Below are 25,968 nucleotides of genomic sequence, written 5' to 3' on the forward strand. Positions count from 1 at the left end.
TATGGACTCTTTATTCTTTTACGGACACTCAATATTATATGGACACTTCTTTTATGCACACTTTATTCTGTGTATATATTTTATATTACATTCAATTTTATTTTTTTGCATCTTTAGTCTATTAGAATGTTTATACTTTTATACTTTATAGTTTTATGTTTCATTAAGTATCTCCTAATGACTGCTTGTACAGTAACAAAAAAGCTATCTTATCTTGTCTTATCTTATCTTATCTTATCTTATCTTATCCCAAAGCCCCATATCCTATATGTTCCTTCTTGAGGCCCACTTATGACATTTGTGTGGTTTTATGTACCAAAAAATGTCATAATGCATTTTCACATTTTTTTTATTTTTCCCAATTTTCTCCCTAATTTTAGTCATATTTCACCCACTAGTTATGATTCCCCCAGTTATATGACACTACCAGTGCTAGGAGGGTGAAAGGTAGCACAGGCTTCCTCTGAGTCACCACTTCTTTTCTACCTCCTGAAAACAAAACACCATTGGACAGCAAAACACGCTTGGAGGAGAACACTAATCAGCAGTTCTGGTACATCAGCTGACAAATGCCTGCACTGGCTAGCATCGCAGATGAGGGGAGGAGAGGGGGGCCATCATACCCACCAGAGAGAGTGACTCCCAGCCACAGATAGCTGTTGCATCACTGGGGATCAAACTCGCAATCTCCTCATGATAGGGGCCAAAGTTTACACGGCTGTGACTCTCGGGAGCCCCATCACATTTTCCAGTCTCTCCCTACTGTTTAGAATTAAACAGGCTGTTTTGGTCATTGTGCCTTTAAACGTATGTAAATGAGCTCTGTTCTGATTGACTGCCCTGTGTCGTGAACATTGTAAGTGGGTGGGGCCAAACGTTTATAAGCGCATATAAGATAGACGCTCATATGCAAAAATGTTGGCACCCTTAGGTCAAGTGATTTTTTTTCTCTGAAAGTTTTAGTGAGCAATTACTGATCTTTGCACACTTTAAAATATTTTTTAAAAGTGTGCCACAACTTTTGCACAGGCCACATTTCATGTTCCATATTCCCCCTAAAATGTTAAATTCAGCAAATACACAGAAAAGAGTGCACTAAAATGTACGGAAGTGTGAGGATGAATTAACTCATTTTCACTTAGAAAATCAACAAAACATGGCATTTGACCAGGACGTGCAAACCTTTATATACTAATGTCTGTAAATGTATTGGTTTTTGTGACATCACAACCACAGCAAATTCCAAACTGGGCTGTTTTTTGCTGTTTCGTTTCCATCTATGTATAACAGGAGTGAACTAGACGTTTCTAAACTTCAACAGTGTTTACATACCACATTAAATATATGCCCTTTAAGGCCTGAGAAGGTTTACTTAGAGTAAACAATAACACATATGAGGATATTACTGACAGTTTCAGTGACGGTGCTGTCTCTGGAGTAAAAGCACAGGCCACATATCGTGCCCTCTTGTTGTGGGTCAGCACTCAAAATGACTTTAGGCCCCAAAGTTCTTCAGTATGCGCTTTTAACAGCAATTAGTTAAAGAGCACATCCTGCTCGTCATAAGGAGGAAGACGCTTGGGTGACCTTTGCAGGGAATTTTCTTAATTGCAAAATTACAGGGATAAAAATCACAGAGAAAATTGCCAAAGAGGCAAAGTGTGCCTCCGGGGCAGAGAGTTGCAGAGGAACAAGTAGGAGTTCTAGGCTAGTTTTATGCTCTTAAACAGCCTAATATTGTTTTTAAAACTTCAGTACTTCAGAAAATGCAATTATCTCCCACTTCTATCCATTTTTTCTTCAGCCGCTGTAATGATCTCCCGCTTGATGTGTATGTGTAACCTGATTACGGGTTCTGCCTCAAGCGGTTTCCGTGCCTCATATCAACAAACTGATTGCTCAGCTCATTTGCATAAAGTTTGTCCAGTAAGTCCAGGCATACACAATGCGATCCATGCAACAATCATACAAAACCGGCTGTGTCTACACGCAAAGATTAGGATTATTAGGCTGCATGTAAACATCGCTACAGAGTACTGAGCAAACACACTGAGTAACGGAGCTATATTTAGATTGGTAAGACAATATAGTCTCTCTACAGCCTGTTTTACAAAGACAAGTTAAATCAACATGTTCACACTAATTTCAGCCTAGCAGACAAAGCAAAATGGTCATATATGGACTTTAGTAAAGCAAAGGTCAACGTTTTGCCTCTGTGAGCCACAGTGGTTGCAGTTCAAGTGCAAGTCTGTGAAACTGGTTTGTGAGATCTTCTCCCACTGTGAGAAAAGTGGCCATAATTTGTGTCAGAAATCCATTTGATCATCTGACCGCTCAGTTGGAGCTGGCTTAGGCAGTTGATCTGGCATCGCTTCCCCCGTTGCACAGCAAATGACAGCTATTCAAGCTAAATATTGGACCGACTCTGATATACAGTCAACTTTGATCAAATTGAGCTTAAAATGGGCTAAAATGACACACTTGTATGCTAAAAGACAGCTGAGACAGTTGGCTATGCACCAGAGCCGCTGGGCCAGCTACATGAGCATACCTTAGTTGTCTTCTCATACCACAATCTGGCCTGTGGTGAGGTCTTCTGCCCTCCATCTTACCTTCTGTTATAGACATTCTAATTATTGGACTAATATTTTCATTTTAAAAGTGGTATCATATCCACATGGAAAAGAATGAAGATGGATATCTGTTTATTGACTGAGCTTAACAGAGGGTAACACATCAAATCTAAAAGGTGCCATGACTTTTGCACAGGCCATTTCATGTTTTGTTTTTATTTTACATTACATTAAATTCAGCAAATAAGCAGTAAATGTGCAGAAGAGTGTGGTAACGTCGTTTGACCAGGGGGTGCCAAAATTTTGACACACAACTGTATATGCTATCTCAGCCGCCGGCCCCCCACCCCCACATGTCTGTGTCTTACCTTGTTGGAATCTGGAAGTTGGCATCTCGGTCCAGTCTGTACGCCACCTGAGTGGGAGTGGACCCCTCCACCTTCCTCACGCCTTTCATGGGAATTACATCCAACTGGAGCTGCGTGATCAGGTCAAACCCTGCCAACACACACACACACACACACACACACACACACACACACACACACACACACACACACACAATCGAACATACATCACATTATAGACTTAATAAGACTTACCTATTACTTAACATATCTCTAAGGCTGTGTCTAAGTGATTGTCCACCTCCTTGTATCTCCACTGACCATATAGTTTCACTCTGTAGTTCTACAGTTACAGACTGCAGTCCATCTGTTTCTCTGATACTATGTTAGCCCCCTTTTACCCTGCTCTTCAGTGGTCAGGACCCCCACAGGACCACCACAGAGCAGGTACTATTTGGGTGGTGAGTCATTCTCAGCACTGCAGTGACACTGACGTGGTGGTGGTGTGTTAGTGTGTGTTGTGCTGGTATGAGTGGATCAAACACGGCTGCTGGAGTTTATGGTAAGTGGAGGTGATAAAATGGATAAGTGTAGATACAAGGAAGCATCCATAATGAAGTGGCTGGTCAGCGCAGTTCACTTGTCAGGCTCCAGGCCTCGCAGGTCAAAACACTGCAGACTTCAGCTTGCTGTGCCATTAAACATCCCAAAAATACAAATTGTGCACTAAAATTGCAGAAAATAGAGATTTAAGCTTGTTCTCTGCAAAGCATGTGTTACCTTGTTTTGACTTAAGACCAGGGGCGCCCACACGTTTACCCCCAACTGTATTTCCCAGTCGGTACAGACTTATATAGAGAAAATAGAGATGACTTTTGACAGATAGTGGTGAGGAAAGTAATCCCATTACAGATTGAGAGAAGTAATTAATCATTTGTACTGGACTGGTTTTTATGTTTCCCGGCCGGGTGACCGGGGTCCTCTCTGTGTGGAGTTTGCATGTTCTCCCCGTGTCTGCGTGGGTTTCCTCCGGGTTCTCCGGTTTCCTCCCACAGTCCAAAGACATGCAGTCAGGCCGATTGGACATGTTACATTGCCCCTAGGTGTGAGTGACTGTCTGTGTCTGTCTGTCTGCCCTGTGATGGACTGGCGACCTGTCCAGGGTGCATCCTGCCTTCCGCCCGAAGACTGCTGGGATAGGCTCCAGCGCCCCCCCGCGACCCTGACGGAGAAGCGGCTTGGAAAATGGATGGATGGATGGTTTTTATGTAAGCACACCAACATTGACACATATGTGAAGGTTTGCCACACATACAGGACTCCTTTGGATTGTCCAGGAAAATGATTGTCTATCCAGGAACAAAGTCATTCTGCAAAAACGTCCAGAAATCCGACCATTTCCATATCTTCACTGTCCAAAGTTAAACAAATGACTTCAGAGTAGTAATTTTACAGAATATGGCAAAAACGGCTCTTTAATGTTTGAGCAGGTTAATTAAAAGAGCTTTTATTGAAAGGGATTTTGGAGCGTTGCTATTAGTCTGTTCATCATGAAATTGTCCACCATGTAAAGGGCAGCTGCCGAGCTCAAACGATGTAGAGAAATAAATATAGACAGAAATGAAGATACGTGTTTTTCTTTCAATAGACATGATATGATATTTCTTTCACCCCTTGCCCCTCCTTGCATATTCATGTCTAGGGGCAGGACGTCCCGATTGTTGTTGAGATAGAGGGGCAGGGCAAAGTGTTGTGAGAAAAAAAGAAAAAAGCTACAAGATGGAGCACAAGAGACTAAAGAAACCCACATATGTGAGCGTTCACTTCATTAAAAAATGACGACAACCATTGAATTACCTTCGTTTAATGCTGTTTCAATGTATTGTGGTCCTTTTCTTCACCACAACTAGTGGTACGTTGATGTCTCTGCAGCTAACTATGTCAATTTCCAGTCCAGCAGTTCTGACACTCAAAGCTGGTGAATATGTGATTTCATTTTACTTAAGAATTAGTGGTGGGTGATAATAAATAATTGCCCCTTTAATGTGTCCCTAAATGCAACTAAAGCCCAGCAATGAGGAGCTGAGCTTTCCCCTCCTCTGCTATCACTGCAGACGGGCAGGGTCGCCAGCAGAGCAGCGCTAGGAGCTGTTAATGAAGTCACTTTCTTCTTTATTTAAGGGTCCCATTTCATAAGGAAGGTTTCAACCACTACTCCTTGTACCTCAGTTCCAAGGTGGCAAGATGACACTCGAAAACAAGGGGTGGGGGTAAAAATAAAAAATGGGACTGGGCCCAAGACTCAAAAGGAAAAACTACATAAGTGAAGGACGAAGAACACTGGGAGGAACCAAACATCGAGAAATGGGACTGCTTCTTTTAATCCAGTCAACCAATTTTTATACAAAGACTGGGTTTGATTAGTTTAGGATTCCCTCACTGTAGGACAGTTCTTGGGAAAAAGTGCACTACTGGTCAAGTTTAGGCACTTAAATGCGACAACTGAGAAGATTAGGCTCTGTAGCTGAACTGACGTCCGTCAGACTGCATTGTGAGCTGAGCTACCACTGAATTCAACGGGAAATCAAGTCACTGATCAAGTGTCCAGGGATTTTACCAAGCTACAGTGACCCCACATGCAAATGTACAGTAAGAGAAGACTTTCCTAGCTATTTCCTCAGAGCGTCGTAATTACCACTTTAATAAGACACTTTACGTGACTATTCAAAGAAAAGGCCTCATATCAAACGCTAGCTGTACAGAACTGTGGACTCAGTGGGGAGTGTAATAATGTAAACATGTGTTTGTTTTACAACAGCCAGGTGCAGACCCCCCACCACCACCCCCCCCAAAATTCCGCTTACACTTTCTAGCCAACACGCCGAGCAACACGTGAGAGTGATTTGGCGGTTTTAACCGCCACGTCTTTCTAAAACCAACGTAATGGCAACCAATTAAAATCTTGCTGAGCATGAAGTGTCCCTGCTGTCTGCCCAAAGCAGCACTGGCTTATTTGGCACGTTTGAAAACAATTTATATCCATCTTTACCCGATAAAAAGCGTCAGAACGTTGAGCCAGCAGGGGCGCATGGTATTTACGATCAAAAATCTGTTTGCACATCCTTCTGCCGATGTTTGGAGAATGAATCGAGGACAGTCACTTAAAAGCCTTCTGTATAACTTGTGTTGTATAATTTTTAAAATCTCTTGGTTTTACCTGGAAGGTCATCTTGTCCATTTCTCATGGTTGGGCACACAGTGTCGCCGTCTAATCGGTTGAGATCCAGCTCTGGAAAAGGAAACAGGCATTTGTTACTGTAATCATACATAAGATTACTGTGATGTAGCTGTTATTCGGCTGTACAGTCACAGTAGAGAGCTGTAATTAAAATACAGTAACCTCCTGTATTTCTACAGAACAGCTGTGAAAGCAATGCGACTCTGTTATGGCAAGTAGTCAGTAAATGACTGTTTTTAGTGCGAATACACATTTTAGTGACAGGTAAACTTTGATTAGAATTATCACAAACATGAGCAAATCTAACAGAACTTCACGAAAGTACGTGGGTCATTTTTGTCCCAGATAACAAGCATATATTAGTACAGTGGCTTGATGGGGTCGGCACCACACTGACTGTTTGCCACCCAGATTATTGTCCTGCATGCAACCTTCTAATAAACAAGAGAGTTTTAAATCACAGTGTCTTTTATTTTGGAAAATAAGGTAAGAAAAATATTATAAACAACTGAGAGACACAAAATGAATGATGAGGATGAATGATGAATCATTTTATTGAAGACCTTTCCAACGATGCCGTGGGTAGCGCTGTCGGCTCACAGCAAGAAGGGCCTGGGTTCGATTCCCCGGCCGGGTGACCAGGGTATGCAGTGTCTCCGTGTGTTTCCCCCCACAGTCTAAAGACATGCAGTCAGGCCAACTGGACATGCTAAATTGCCCCTCGGTGTGAATGTGTCTGTCTGCCCTGCGATGGACTGGTACCCTGTCCAGGGTCTATCCTGCCTTCTGCCCGATGACAGCTGGGATAGGCTCTGGCACCCCCAGCGACCCAGAAGGAGAAGTGGCTTAGAAGATGTGTATGTGTTGCTGACAATGTGCTGGATTCTAATTATATACCACTTTATAAAGAATACTGAAAGAAAGAAATGAAGGGAACGTACTTTGCTCTAAGTGGACCACTGGACCTCTGTGGACCTCTGACTATCTTGGATAATCATCAACTTTCACCAGCCGCACATTTCATTACACTGTTTAATAGAAGCCTTCGCTTCATAAGGGAGTTTCCCCACCGCACAGACACAAGAACTGACCCGAACACAAACCTACAGGACGCATTGTTCTAGTTCTAGTTCATCTCCCACCTGCTTGAGAGACAACTGGAACCATTATAATGACCACAGCGAAGGATTTTATGGTCATTTTATTAGACTCTGACGAGACCAATTTGCCTTATTGTGAATTGAACTGCTTCCAGAGTGTTCCACCCAGAAGTGTGGCCAACTGTTATATGTAGTAACACTCTGACTTGGTCTATAGGCCTATTGGCTGTAGCGAAATCAGAAATCAGCCGTTAAAAAACCATGATCATTGCACTGCTGATATAAAGAGTGTGTAAAGAGAGACCACTCTGTCACTCTGGCTTATTCTCAAATCACTGATAAATCCAGATTAAGCCCATGATCATGTCCACTTTGTCCATGCAGCTCTTCCAGCAGGCCTTTGGAAGACTCGTACTGTACCGTGTCAATGCTAGCGGATGCAAATCGTCACTGAAAGACACTCAGTCCAACTGCTTTTGCTGAACAGCAGAAACTCGCTCGCCTTAAAGGAGAATTCCATCATTTTTTGAAAAACGAATCTGTATAATTTAATGTTTTAGGTGTAAACAGAGGCGTTCAGAGTGGTTTGGTGTGAAATGTTCTGTTCTAGAGAAACTCACTGAGTCAGAAGTGTTCACAGTGGTGGTGATGGGAACCGGATGTTCCCCTCTAAAAGCTCCCTCACAGAAACTTATTACATGAAATAGTTATGAATTCAGACCGCTGGGATTGGCTCTGGCACTCCCCCGCGACCCTGAGGGAGAAGCGGCTTAGAAAATGTGTGTGTGTGTGTGTGTCTGAGTTATGACTTCACTGCCTGATGTCTGAGACACTGTTTTAAAATAAGGTTTTGGCCTAAAATAAATATATCTATTCATTTTTATGAACTATATTTGTGGTGGAGGGATACATGCAGGGCGTTTTAAGGCAAAATAGTGCCTGAAGAAAGCATAGCTCTTCAGATGTACCATCATTTCACCATTATCAACACTCAGACGACATGTGCAGGTTCACTGGCGGTTTTGGACAGTAAATAAAATGTCTGTATTTGTGTTGTAGACATTGTGATGTCTGGTTCCTATCAGCACCACTGTAAGGAAATCTAGGTCTGTAAGTTAAGTAAGTAAGTAAGTTCTGAAATGATCCATTTCACACCAAACCACTCTGAACGACTCTGTTTACAACTCAGCAACTGAATCATACGCAAACTTTGAAAGAACCAGTGACGTCCGAACATGCTTTGACTCCCATCATGCTTTGCTCATGCATAGCTGGGCTTAAAACAGTAAGTAAAGGTTTTTTCGTTGCATTTTCAAGTATGTGATGTTCATTTTTGCAGGTTATATGAGGGCTGAAGCTGTTTGGTTGGGTACTGTGTTGGGCAGTGTGATCCAGGTTTGGGCACTGAATAGATCGAATTCATTCATCGGTGTTCCCTTACTACAGTACCCAGCATGCACTGCACACATGCATCATAAAACCACTGGGAACCCACCAAAGCGTTAAAGTAATCCACTGAAATAGAGGCTAAACAAAACAGGCAGCATCGGGCTTCTTTCTGCATTACATATGTGCAGAACATTTTAAACAGCCCACCCTCATGTGCCCACCCAAAAGCACATGGAGTTTTTCAGAAGCTCCTCCCCTCTTCAAGACACATCGTCGAAAGGGGGCTTTCCGTGCCTTTAAATCAGAAAACCCTGTGCTGTCATGGCTAACAGTGGATAAAGGCTCTTGTTGATCATCAATGTTCATTCAGACGATCCCTTTATGCAAAAGACGCGTATTGTTTACAGGGCCGAGCACCGAGGAATTGATTATTGATTGCTGTGTGACAGGGGCTTTCAGGAAGCCCCAGTTACACTGCACGTCTTTTTGTCCATGCAGGGAAGCTCAGCCTGAGAAGGTCAGCCTGACAGGCGCTGCGAGACTATTTCGTCTTCGTTAATCTGTCAGCTCACTGGGAGAAAACAGATATGACAACTATCAATCAAACGGTGGCGCTTTTTATTTTCTGCAAAGGCCCTCGGAGATTTAGCGCAGATAGAGGAGATCAATTTAGCCTCTGTCATGTTCTGTGATTTATTCAAGCTAGAACACTTCGAGCTTCTAACAGGCCTATAGAAGAACAAAACGAAGGGAGCTGACCACCGTCCCTCTGAACAGAGCTGGACCCATAATCACTGACCCTTTCATCCATGGCCACTTTATTAGAAACGTCTACCTTGTATTTCCACTCACTGGCCACTTTATTAGAAACACCTACTTTATACTTCCACTCACTGGCCACTTTATTAGAAACACCTACTTTATACTTCCACTCACTGGCCACTTTATTAGAAACACCTACTTTATACTTCCACTCACTGGCCACTTTATTAGAAACATCTACCTTGTACTTCCACTCACTGGCCACTTTATTAGAAACATCTACCTTGTACTTCCACTCACTGGCCACTTTATTAGAAACATCGACCTTGTGCTTCCACTCACTGGCCACTTTATTAGAAACATCGACCTTGTGCTTCCACTCACTGGCCACTTTATTAGAAACATCGACCTTGTGCTTCAACTCACTGGCCACTTTATTAGAAACACCTACTTTATACTTCCACTCACTGGCCACTTTATTAGAAACACCTACCTTGTACTTCCACTCACTGGCCACTTTATTAGAAACATCTACCTTGTACTTCCACTCCCTGGCCACTTTATTAGAAACATCTACCTTGTACTTCCACTCCCTGGCCACTTTATTAGAAACACCCACCTTGCAACTGACCACTAATGAGAGATTACAGGATGACACAGATTTCTTGTTTCCACCCCAGAGAGGAAAAATAAAGGCTCTAACTAAAACTGATGAAATGGCATCTGACAGCTTTCTGAGAGTCCACACAGTTGCCAGCGTTTTACAGTGATGCAGTGTGAACGAAAACACATCTGGAACTGTTTCACAGGCTTCACAGCCTGGAGTAAACAAACAGGAAAGAAAAAAAAAACGGCTTTTCCACCTCATCTTTACGGGCCTTCGCGTCCTCCCGACCAGAGCGAGTGGTTTAATCCGCACATGCCCACAGCAAGCCAGTTAAAAGCCACCCATTAGTGCAAATGAGGTACAGACACAGCACCAGTAGCCACACTGCTGAGCTCTGTGTGTGTATTCATGCCTTTGTGGGGACCAGATCCCAACAGCTTGTTAAAAATGTGAACATTTAGCGGTTGTGGGGAAGTCAGTCAGCTCTTCGTGCATTTCTGTGCCTACATCTGTGCTTAAAAACACATGACAGTGCATTTTGAAGGTGCTGTAAGTGAGATTACAGCCAGATTGTGCTCTGCGGCAGGACCACCAACCTCCATTAAAGCCACAAAACCCTTACAGGAGGGAAAAGCCTGTATTATGTAAGAAGGAAGGCCTTTGTGAAACATGCATGAACAGTAGAACAGTTAGAGAGCAGCACGGCCTGTCTGAGCTTTCCCTGTCGCCGTTTCAGGGCTTATCGAGTTGACAAATCATCAGGAGAAAGATTATCTGTCATAATCTTACAGTACGACGCAGGGGCTATTTCTGTCCAGTGGAGCCGTCAGCATTAGAGTCAATGAGCAACAGCCCAGCACAACAGTAACACCCTGATTTAGAAACACTGAGCCTGACAGCAGACCGGCACACTATACTGTTATTAACACTAAACTTGTTTGTACACATGACAGGCCTTCATTATCCTTTCTGCATTCTTATCCTTTAAACTTTCACAATACCCGTGTGTTTCCAGTGCATTTGACTGGATGAAACCTGGTTAATCTATGTTGGTGGTTAATCTGACAGGTTAGGTCTTCACTCCAGCTTCTGAATGTCTAACCAATGGAGAGATTTCTTGGCCATTGCTTTAAACTGTCTGCAAAATGATGAACTGTAGCTGTTAGAGCAGCGAAAGGATGTTAAAAACCTGGTAGAGGTGACTTACGTGCAAGAGCAGGAGCACACAGCATCACGAGGAGCACCAAACGGGTTACAAACCCCATCATCACCCTCTGACACACCCACGACCTGAGAGAGAGAGAGACAGAGAGAGAGAACAGCTGATTGTTTGACTGTGCACTACATTTGCTGAGTTGTTACTATGGGCAAGTAATTTGGACTGTGCAGTGTGTTAATGCAGTTTACATCACTAAACTACACTGTACAGAGCATGAATATAGACATTAAATTACATCACTAAACTACACTGTACAGAGCATGAATATAGACATTAAATTACATCACTAAACTACACTGTACAGTGCATGAATATAGACAGTAAATTACATCACTAAACTACACTGTACAGAGCACAAATATAGACATTAAATTACATCACTAAACTACACTGTACAGAGCATGAATATAGACATTAAATTACATCACTAAACTACACTGTACAGAGCATGAATATAGACATTAAATTACATCACTAAACTACACTGTACAGAGCATGAATATAGACATTAAATTACATCACTAAACTACACTGTACAGAGCATGAATATAGACATTAAATTACATCACTAAACTACACTGTACAGTGCATGAATACAGACATTAAATTACATCACTAAACTACACTGTACAGTGCATGAATACAGACATTAAATTACATCACTAAACTACACTGTACAGAGCACGAATATAGACATTAAATTACATCACTAAACTACACTGTACAGAGCATGAATATAGACATTAAATTACATCACTAAACTACACTGTACAGTGCATGAATATAGACATTAAATTACATCACTAAACTACACTGTACAGAGCATGAATATAGACATTAAATTACATCACTAAACTACACTGTACAGAGCATGAATATAGACATTAAATTACATCACTAAACTACACTGTACAGTGCATGAATACAGACATTAAATTACATCACTAAACTACACTGTACAGAGCATGAATATAGACATTAAATTACATCACTAAACTACACTGTACAGTGCATAAATATAGACATTAAATTACATCACTAAACTACACTGTACAGTGCATAAATATAGACATTAAATTAATCACTAAACTACACTGTACAGTGCATGAATATAGACATTAAATTACATCACTAAACTACACTGTACAGATCATGAATATAGACATTAAATTACATCACTAAACTACACTGTACAGAGCATGAATATAGACATTAAATTACATCACTAAACTACACTGTACAGTGCATGAATATAGACATTAAATTACATCACTAAACTACACTGTACAGAGCATGAATATAGACATTAAATTACATCACTAAACTACACTGTACAGTGCATGAATATAGACATTAAATTACATCACTAAACTACACTGTACAGAGCATGAATATAGACATTAAATTACATCACTAAACTACACTGTACAGAGCATGAATATAGACATTAAATTACATCACTAAACTACACTGTACAGAGCATGAATATAGACATTAAATTACATCACTAAACTACACTGTACAGAGCACGAATATAGACATTAAATTACATCACTAAACTACACTGTACAGAGCACGAATATAGACATTAAATTACATCACTAAACTACACTGTACAGAGCATGAATATAGACATTAAATTACATCACTAAACTACACTGTACAGTGCATGAATATAGACATTAAATTACATCACTAAACTACACTGTACAGAGCATGAATATAGACATTAAATTACATCACTAAACTACACTGTACAGAGCATGAATATAGACATTAAATTACATCACTAAACTACACTGTACAGAGCATGAATATAGACATTAAATTACATCACTAAACTACACTGTACAGAGCATGAACACAGACATTAAATTACATCACTAAACTACACTGTACAGAGCATGAATATAGACATTAAATTACATCACTAAACTACACTGTACAGTGCATGAATATAGACATTAAATTACATCACTAAACTACACTGTACAGAGCATGAATATAGACATTAAATTACATCACTAAACTACACTGTACAGAGCATGAATATAGACATTAAATTACATCACTAAACTACACTGTACAGTGCATGAATATAGACATTAAATTAATCACTAAACTACACTGTACAGAGCATGAATATAGACATTAAATTACATCACTAAACTACACTGTACAGAGCATGAATACAGACATTAAATTACATCACTAAACTACACTGTACAGTGCATGAATATAGACATTAAATTAATCACTAAACTACACTGTACAGTGCATGAATATAGACATTAAATTACATCACTAAACTACACTGTACAGATCATGAATATAGACATTAAATTACATCACTAAACTACACTGTACAGAGCATGAATATAGACATTAAATTACATCACTAAACTACACTGTACAGTGCATGAATATAGACATTAAATTACATCACTAAACTACACTGTACAGTGCATGAATATAGACATTAAATTACATCACTAAACTACACTGTACAGAGCATGAATATAGACATTAAATTACATCACTAAACTACACTGTACAGTGCATGAATATAGACATTAAATTACATCACTAAACTACACTGTACAGAGCATGAATATAGACATTAAATTACATCACTAAACTACACTGTACAGTGCATGAATATAGACATTAAATTACATCACTAAACTACACTGTACAGTGCATGAATATAGACATTAAATTACATCACTAAACTACACTGTACAGAGCACGAATATAGACATTAAATTACATCACTAAACTACACTGTACAGAGCATGAATATAGACATTAAATTACATCACTAAACTACACTGTACAGTGCATGAATATAGACATTAAATTACATCACTAAACTACACTGTACAGATGCATGAATATAGACATTAAATTACATCACTAAACTACACTGTACAGAGCATGAATATAGACATTAAATTACATCACTAAACTACACTGTACAGTGCATGAATATAGACATTAAATTACATCACTAAACTACACTGTACAGAGCATGAACACAGACATTAAATTACATCACTAAACTACACTGTACAGTGCATGAATATAGACATTAAATTACATCACTAAACTACACTGTACAGTGCATGAATATAGACATTAAATTACATCACTAAACTACACTGTACAGAGCATGAATATAGACATTAAATTACATCACTAAACTACACTGTACAGAGCATGAATATAGACATTAAATTACATCACTAAACTACACTGTACAGTGCATGAATATAGACATTAAATTACATCACTAAACTACACTGTACAGTGCATGAATATAGACATTAAATTACATCACTAAACTACACTGTACAGAGCATGAATATAGACATTAAATTACATCACTAAACTACACTGTACAGTGCATGAATATAGACATTAAATTACATCACTAAACTACACTGTACAGAGCATGAATATAGACATTAAATTACATCACTAAACTACACTGTACAGAGCATGAATATAGACATTAAATTACATCACTAAACTACACTGTACAGAGCATGAATATAGACATTAAATTACATCACTAAACTACACTGTACAGTGCATGAATATAGACATTAAATTACATCACTAAACTACGCTGTACAGAGCATGAATATAGACATTAAATTACATCACTAAACTACACTGTACAGAGGCATGAATATAGACATTAAATTACATCACTAAACTACACTGTACAGAGCATGAATATAGACATTAAATTACATCACTAAACTACACTGTACAGAGCATGAATATAGACATTAAATTACATCACTAAACTACACTGTACAGTAGCATGAATATAGACATTAAATTACATCACTAAACTACACTGTACAGAGCACGAATATAGACATTAAATTACATCACTAAACTACACTGTACAGAGCATGAATATAGACATTAAATTACATCACTAAACTACACTGTACAGAGCATGAATATAGACATTAAATTACATCACTAAACTACACTGTACAGAGCATGAATATAGACATTAAATTACATCACTAAACTACACTGTACAGAGCATGAATATAGACATTAAATTACATCACTAAACTACACTGTACAGAGCATGAATATAGACATTAAATTACATCACTAAACTACACTGTACAGATGCATGAATATAGACATTAAATTACATCACTAAACTACACTGTACAGATGCATGAATATAGACATTAAATTACATCACTAAACTACACTGTACAGATGCATGAATATAGACATTAAATTACATCACTAAACTACACTGTACAGAGCATGAATATAGACATTAAATTACATCACTAAACTACACTGTACAGATGCATGAATATAGACATTAAATTACATCACTAAACTACACTGTACATGAGCATGAATATAGACATTAAATTACATCACTAAACTACACTGTACAGAGCATGAATATAGACATTAAATTACATCACTAAACTACACTGTACAGTAGCATGAATATAGACATTAAATTACATCACTAAACTACACTGTACAGATGCATGAATACTAGACATTAAATTACATCACTAAACTACACTGTACAGTGCATGAATATAGACATTAAATTACATCACTAAACTACACTGTACAGTGCATGAATATAGGACATTAAATTACATCACTAAACTACACTGTACAGAGCATGAATATAGACATTAAATTACATCACTAAACTACACTGTACAGTAGCATGAATATAGACATTAAATTACATCAACTAAACTACACTGTACAGATGCATGAATATAGACATTAAATTACATCACTAAAACTACACTGTACAGGCATGAATATAGACATTAAATTACATCACTAAACTACACTGTACAGTAGCATGAATATAGACATTAAATTACATCAACTAAACTACACTGTACAGAGCATGAATATAGACATTAAATTACATCACTAAACTACACTGTACAGTGCATGAATATAGACATTAAATTTACACCACTAAACTACACTGTACAGAGCATGAATATAGACATTAAATTACATCACTAAACTACACTGTACAGATGCATGAATATAGACATTAAATTACATCACTAAACTACACTGTACAGAGCATGAATATAGACATTAATTACATCACTAAACTACACTGTACAGTAGCTATTGAATATAGACATTAAATACATCACTAAACTACACTGTACAGTGCATGAATATAGACATTAATTACATCACTAAACTACACTGTACAGAGCATGAATATAGACATTAAATTACATCACTAAACTACACTGTACAGTGCATGAATATATACATAAATTACATCACTAAACTACACTGTACAGAGCATGAATATAGACATTAAATTACATCACTAAACTACACTGTAAGTGCTATGAATCTAGACATTAAATTACATCACTAACTACACTGTACAGAGCATGAATATAGACATTAAATTACATCACTAAACTACACTGTACAGAGCATGAATACAGACATTAAATTACATCACTAAACTACACTTGCTAGTAGCATGAATATAGACATTAAATTACATCACTAAACTACACTGTACAGAGCATGAATATAGACATTAAATTACATCACTAAACTACACTGTACAGATGCATGAATTATAGACATTAAATTACATCACTAAACTACACTGTACAGAGCACTGAATATAGACATTAAATTACATCACTAAACTACACTGTACATGAGCATGAATATAGACATTAAATTACATCCACTAAACTACACTGTACAGATGCACTGAATATAGACATTAAATTACATCACTAAACTACACTGTACAGAGCATGAATATAGACAATTAAATTACATCACTAAACTACACTGTACAGATGCATGAATATAGACATTAAATTACATCACTAAACTACACTGTACAGAGCATGAATATAGACATTAATTACATCACTAAATACAACTGTACAGAGCATGAATATAGACATTAATTACATCACTAAACTACACCTGTACAGTGCATGAATATAGACATTAAATTACATCACTAAACTACACTGTACAGAGCATGAATATAGACATTAAATTACATCACTAACTACACTGTACAGAGCATGAATATAGACATTAAATTACATCACTAAACTACACTGTACAGTGCATGAATATAGACATTAAATTACATCACTAAACTACACTGTACAGAGCATGAATATAGACATTAAATTACATCACTAAACTACACTGTACAGAGCATGAATATAGACATTAAATTACATCACTAAACTACACTGTACAGAGCATGAATATAGACATTAAATTACATCACTAAACTACACTGTACAGAGCATGAACACAGACATTAAATTACATCACTAAACTACACTGTACAGAGCATGAATATAGACATTAAATTACATCACTAAACTACACTGTACAGTGCATGAATATAGACATTAAATTACATCACTAAACTACACTGTACAGAGCATGAATATAGACAGTAAATTACATCACTAAACTACACTGTACAGAGCATAAATATAGACATTAAATTACATCACTAAACTACACTGTACAGAGCATGAATATAGACATTAAATTACATCACTAAACTACACTGTACAGTGCATGAATATAGACATTAAATTACATCACTAAACTACACTGTACAGAGCATGAACACAGACATTAAATTACATCACTAAACTACACTGTACAGTGCATAAATATAGACATTAAATTAATCACTAAACTACACTGTACAGTGCATGAATATAGACATTAAATTACATCACTAAACTACACTGTACAGATCATGAATATAGACATTAAATTACATCACTAAACTACACTGTACAGAGCATGAATATAGACATTAAATTACATCACTAAACTACACTGTACAGTGCATGAATATAGACATTAAATTACATCACTAAACTACACTGTACAGTGCATGAATATAGACATTAAATTACATCACTAAACTACACTGTACAGAGCATGAATATAGACATTAAATTACATCACTAAACTACACTGTACAGTGCATGAATATAGACATTAAATTACATCACTAAACTACGCTGTACAGAGCATGAATATAGACATTAAATTACATCACTAAACTACACTGTACAGTGCATGAATACAGACATTAAATTACATCACTAAACTACACTGTACAGTGCATGAATATAGACATTAAATTACATCACTAAACTACACTGTACAGAGCACGAATATAGACATTAAATTACATCACTAAACTACACTGTACAGAGCATGAATATAGACATTAAATTACATCACTAAACTACACTGTACAGTGCATGAATATAGACATTAAATTACATCACTAAACTACACTGTACAGTGCATAAATATAGACATTAAATTACATCACTAAACTACACTGTACAGAGCATGAATATAGACATTAAATTACATCACTAAACTACACTGTACAGTGCATGAATATAGACATTAAATTACATCACTAAACTACACTGTACAGAGCATGAATATAGACATTAAATACATCACTAACTACACTGTACAGAGCATGAATATAGACATTAATTACATCACTAAACTACACTGTACAGTGCATGAATATAGACCTTAAATTACATCACTAAACTACACTGTACAGAGCAGAATATAGACATTAATTACATCACTACAACTACACTGTACAGTGCATAATACAGACATTAAATTACATCACTAACTACACTGTACAGTGCATGAATATAGACATTAAATTACATCACTAAACTAACACTGTACAGAGCATGAATATAGACATTAAATTACATCACTAACTACCCTGTACAGGAGCATGAATATAGACATTAAATTACATCACTAACTACACTGTACAAGATGCATGAATATAGACCATTAATTACATCACTAAACTACACTGTACGTGCATGAAATATAGACATTAAATTACATTCACTAACTACACTGTACAGAGCGATGAATATAGACAGTAAATTAACATCACTAACTAACAAACTAACTGTACAGTGCATGAAATAGACGAGCTTAAATTAGCATCACTAAACTAACACATGTACCGAGCATGAATATAGACATTAATTACATCACTAACTACGACTGTAAACAAGATGCATGAATATAGACATTAAATTACATCACTAAACCTACAACTGAGTACACGGAGGCATGAATATAGACATTAAATTAGCATCACTAAACTACACTGTACAGATGCACTGAATATAGCCGATTGAAATTACATCACTAAACTAACACGTGTACAGTAAGCACTGAATATAGTACATTAAATTACATCACTAAACTACACTGTACGAGTGCAGAAGATTAGACATTAAATTACATCACTAAACTACACTGTACAGTGCATGAATATAGACATTAAATTACATCACTAAACTACACTGTACAGAGCACGAATATAGACATTAAATTACATCACTAAACTACACTGTACAGAGCATGAATATAGACATTAAATTACATCACTAAACTACACTGTACAGAGCATGAATATAGACATTAAATTAATCACTAAACTACACTGTACAGAGCATGAATATAGACATTAAATTACATCACTAAACTACACTGTACAGAGCATGAATACAGACATTAAATTACATCACTAAACTACACTGTACAGTGCATGAATATAGACATTAAATTACATCACTAAACTACACTGTACAGTGCATGAATATAGACATTAAATTACATCACTAAACTACACTGTACAGAGCATGAATATAGACATTAAATTACATCACTAAACTACACTGTACAGAGCATGAATATAGACATTAAATTACATCACTAAACTACACTGTACAGTGCATGAATATAGACATTAAATTACATCACTAAACTACACTGTACAGTGCATGAATATAGACATTAAATTACATCACTAAACTACACTGTACAGTGCATGAATATAGACATTAAATTACATCACTAAACTACACTGTACAGTAGCACTGAATATAGACATTAAATTACATCACTAAACTACACTGTACAGAGCATGAATATAGACATTAATTACATCACTAAACTACACTGTACAGTGCATGAATATAGACATTAAATTACATCACTAAACTACAACTGTACAGAGCATGGAATATAGACATTAAATTACATCACTAAACTACACTGTACAGTAGCATGAATATAGACATTAATTACATCACTAAACTACACTGTACAGATGCATGAATATAGACATTAAATTACATCACTAAACTACACTGTACAGGCATGAATATAGACATTAAATTACATCACTAAACTACACTGTACAGGCATGAATATAGACATTAAATTACATCACTAAACTACACTGTACAGAGCATGAATATAGACATTAAATTACATCACTAAACTACACTGTACAGGCATGAATATAGACATTAAATTACATCACTAAACTACACTGTACAGATGCATGAATATAGACATTAAATTACATCACTAAACTACACTGTACAGAGCACGAATATAGACATTAAATTACATCACTAAACTACACTGTACAGAGCATGAATATAGACATTAAATTACATCACTAAACTACACTGTACAGAGCATGAATATAGACATTAAATTACATCACTAAACTACACTGTACAGTGCATGAATATAGACATTAAATTACATCACTAAACTACACTGTACAGAGCATGAATATAGACATTAAATTACATCACTAAACTACACTGTACAGTAGCATGAATATAGACATTAAATTACATCACTAAACTACACTGTACAGAGCATGAATATAGACATTAAATTACATCACTAAACTACACTGTACAGATGCATGAATATAGACATTAAATTACATCACTAAACTACACTGTACAGAGCATGAATATAGACATTAAATTACATCACTAAACTACACTGTACAGAGCATGAATATAGACATTAAATTACATCACTAAACTACACTGTACAGAGCATGAATATAGACATTAAATTACATCACTAAACTACACTGTACAGTGCATGAATATAGACATTAAATTACATCACTAAACTACACTGTACAGAGCATGAATATAGACATTAAATTACATCACTAAACTACACTGTACAGTGCATGAATACAGACATTAAATTACATCACTAAACTACACTGTACAGTGCATGAATATAGACATTAAATTACATCACTAAACTACACTGTACAGAGCATGAATATAGACATTAAATTACATCACTAAACTACACTGTACAGTAGCATGAATATAGACATTAAATTACATCACTAAACTACACTGTACAGTAGCATGAATATAGACATTAAATTACATCACTAAACTACACTGTACAGAGCATGAATATAGACATTAAATTACATCACTAAACTACACTGTACAGTAGCATGAATATAGACATTAAATTACATCACTAAACTACACTGTACAGAGCATGAATATAGACATTAAATTACATCACTAAACTACACTGTACAGAGCATGAATATAGACATTAAATTACATCACTAAACTACACTGTACAGTAGCATGAATATAGACATTAAATTACATCACTAAACTACACTGTACAGAGCATGAATATAGACATTAAATTACATCACTAAACTACACTGTACAGAGCATGAATATAGACATTAAATTACATCACTAAACTACACTGTACAGTGCATGAATATAGACATTAAATTACATCACTAAACTACACTGTACAGAGCATGAATATAGACATTAAATTACATCACTAAACTACACTGTACAGAGCATGAATATAGACATTAAATTACATCACTAAACTACACTGTACAGAGCATGAATATAGACATTAAATTACATCACTAAACTACACTGTACAGATGCATGAATATAGACATTAAATTACATCACTAAACTACACTGTACAGAGCATGAATATAGACATTAAATTACATCACTAAACTACACTGTACAGAGCATGAATATAGACATTAAATTACATCACTAAACTACACTGTACAGTGCATGAATATAGACATTAAATTACATCACTAAACTACACTGTACAGTGCATGAATATAGACATTAAATTACATCACTAAACTACACTGTACAGAGCATGAATATAGACATTAAATTACATCACTAAACTACACTGTACAGAGCATGAATATAGACATTAAATTACATCACTAAACTACACTGTACAGATGCATGAATATAGACATTAAATTACATCACTAAACTACACTGTACAGTGCATGAATATAGACATTAAATTACATCACTAAACTACACTGTACAGAGCATGAATATAGACATTAAATTACATCACTAAACTACACTGTACAGAGCATGAATATAGACATTAAATTACATCACTAAACTACACTGTACAGTGCATGAATATAGACATTAAATTACATCACTAAACTACGCTGTACAGAGCATGAATATAGACATTAAATTACATCACTAAACTACACTGTACAGTGCATGAATATAGACATTAAATTACATCACTAAACTACACTGTACAGAGCATGAATATAGACATTAAATTACATCACTAAACTACACTGTACAGAGCATGAATATAGACATTAAATTACATCACTAAACTACACTGTACAGAGCATGAATATAGACATTAAATTACATCACTAAACTACACTGTACAGTGCATGAATATAGACATTAAATTACATCACTAAACTACACTGTACAGAGCACGAATATAGACATTAAATTACATCACTAAACTACACTGTACAGAGCATGAATATAGACATTAAATTACATCACTAAACTACACTGTACAGTGCATGAATATAGACATTAAATTACATCACTAAACTACACTGTACAGAGCATGAATATAGACATTAAATTACATCACTAAACTACACTGTACAGAGCATGAATATAGACATTAAATTACATCACTAAACTACACTGTACAGTGCATGAATATAGACATTAAATTACATCACTAAACTACACTGTACAGAGCATGAATATAGACATTAAATTACATCACTAAACTACACTGTACAGAGCATGAATATAGACATTAAATTACATCACTAAACTACACTGTACAGAGCATGAATATAGACATTAAATTACATCACTAAACTACACTGTACAGAGCATGAATATAGACATTAAATTACATCACTAAACTACACTGTACAGAGCATGAATATAGACATTAAATTACATCACTAAACTACACTGTACAGTGCATGAATATAGACATTAAATTACATCACTAAACTACACTGTACAGATGCATGAATATAGACATTAAATTACATCACTAAACTACACTGTACAGAGCATGAATATAGACATTAAATTACATCACTAAACTACACTGTACAGTGCATGAATATAGACATTAAATTACATCACTAAACTACACTGTACAGAGCATGAATATAGACATTAAATTACATCACTAAACTACACTGTACAGTGCATGAATATAGACATTAAATTACATCACTAAACTACACTGTACAGAGCATGAATATAGACATTAAATTACATCACTAAACTACACTGTACAGAGCATGAATATAGACATTAAATTACATCACTAAACTACACTGTACAGAGCATGAATATAGACATTAAATTACATCACTAAACTACACTGTACAGAGCATGAATATAGACATTAAATTACATCACTAAACTACACTGTACAGAGCATGAATATAGACATTAAATTACATCACTAAACTACACTGTACAGTGCATGAATATAGACATTAAATTACATCACTAAACTACACTGTACAGAGCATGAATATAGACATTAAATTACATCACTAAACTACACTGTACAGAGCATGAATATAGACATTAAATTACATCACTAAACTACACTGTACAGTAGCATGAATATAGACATTAAATTACATCACTAAACTACACTGTACAGAGCATGAATATAGACATTAAATTACATCACTAAACTACACTGTACAGAGCATGAATATAGACATTAAATTACATCACTAAACTACACTGTACAGTAGCATGAATATAGACATTAAATTACATCACTAAACTACACTGTACAGAGCATGAATATAGACATTAAATTACATCACTAAACTACACTGTACAGAGCATGAATATAGACATTAAATTACATCACTAAACTACACTGTACAGTGCATGAATATAGACATTAAATTACATCACTAAACTACACTGTACAGAGCATGAATATAGACATTAAATTACATCACTAAACTACACTGTACAGAGCATGAATATAGACATTAAATTACATCACTAAACTACACTGTACAGAGCATGAATATAGACATTAAATTACATCACTAAACTACACTGTACAGTGCATTGTTGTGGACATTATTGTATGGTTGGCTGGGTACAGCGTGTGTGTGTGTGTGTGTGTGTGTGGTTGTGTGTGTGTGTGTGTGTGTGTGTGTGTGTGTGTGTGTGTGTGTGTGGTTTACCAGCCTGTCACATATGTCATAGCCCCCGGTGTATGAGGTTTGGAGGGGCTTGTCTCTTTCTCTCTCTCTCTTATGCTTCTCTCTCTCTCTCTCTCTCTCTCTCTCTCTCTCTCTCTCTCTCTCTTCTCTCTCTCTCTCCTTCTCTCTCTCTCTCTCTCTCTCTCTCTCTTTTCTCTCTCTCTCTCTCTCCTCTCTTTCTCTCCCTTCTCCCCTCTCTCTCTCTCTCTCTCCCCCCCCCCCCCTCTCTCTCCCTTCTCCCCCCCCCTCTCTCTCTCTCTCTCTCTCCTTTCTCCCCTCTCTCTCTCTCTCTCATCATTTGTCTTAATTACGCAAATCAGAGCTTTGCACTGCCAAACACACACACCACACCACACACCACACACACACACGCACAGCCACACAGCTGCTAGACTGTGAGGCAGCAACACCTGACTCACATTTAATAACAGACTGATAGAGACAGTGAGAAAGAGAGAGAGAGAGAGAGAGAGGCAGAGAGAGAGAGAGAGAGAGAGAAGAGAGAGAGAGCAGAGAGAGAGAGAGAGAGAGAGGGGGGGGGGTAATAGATGATCCTATGGCAATACCACAGAGGGGGCTGTAGGGGTGAAACCCTCGCACACACACTGCTCATACACAGCTCCAAAACACTTTATACATGTAAAGACTGCAGACATTAGTGTGTGTGTGTCACAGTTCTTAGCGCGATCTGCTCGTTTCACTCAAGAAGGCAGAGTTTTACAAAATAAGAGCAGCACAAAGGAAAAAGGGCTTCCGGAAAAATCCCTTTCAACCTCGTTAAGGATGAACAAAAACTCCCTATCAGTTCCGTCAGCCTTTCAGGTCAGAGACAGAGAGGATGCTGCTGTGCTGGTGGTGTGCTGATTGCTAGCTCTCTTTAATTTACTTCAATTTCTACATTTACCCCTGTTTTCTTCCTCTTTCACCCTTCATACTTACTAATCCACCTTTAGCCTGCCTCCACTTTGCTCTACCCCCTATTAATCCACTCTTAGCTCACTTTTACAGACTTCTTCCACAGGTTTGCTGGATTAGCTGTTTGCTGCTGCTGTTTGGTTTGTGTTAGTTTCTAATTTCAACTGAAACAAGGCGAGTGCTTTTTGTCATGGCTACTGCTGGGTTTTTCTCTTGTTCAGAGTGTGGCATGTTTAGTTTAGACCACCTCCACGATAGTCATAATGATAGTGGTGTTTGTTCAAAGTGCA

At 36.7% G+C, this 25,968-nt stretch overlaps 1 protein-coding gene across 1 annotated transcript in view; it reads right to left on the reverse strand.

Moving 5' to 3' along the window:
• The window catches only part of LOC119264276 (collagen alpha-1(IX) chain-like), an 83,046-nt gene that overhangs the window by 56,832 nt on the left and 246 nt on the right, over positions 1-25,968 (reverse strand). The window contains exons 2-4 of the mRNA XM_037542536.1: positions 11,224-11,306; positions 6,138-6,209; positions 2,942-3,071 (exon numbers count right to left, since the gene is read on the reverse strand). Of these exons, the coding sequence (XP_037398433.1) occupies positions 2,942-3,071; positions 6,138-6,209; positions 11,224-11,284 (263 nt within the window). The 5' untranslated portion in view covers positions 11,285-11,306. The remainder of the gene's footprint in view (positions 1-2,941; positions 3,072-6,137; positions 6,210-11,223; positions 11,307-25,968) is intronic.

The sequence above is a fragment of the Pygocentrus nattereri genome, chromosome 11 (assembly GCF_015220715.1).
Source record: "Pygocentrus nattereri isolate fPygNat1 chromosome 11, fPygNat1.pri, whole genome shotgun sequence".
Taxonomy (NCBI): Eukaryota; Metazoa; Chordata; class Actinopteri; order Characiformes; family Serrasalmidae; genus Pygocentrus; species Pygocentrus nattereri.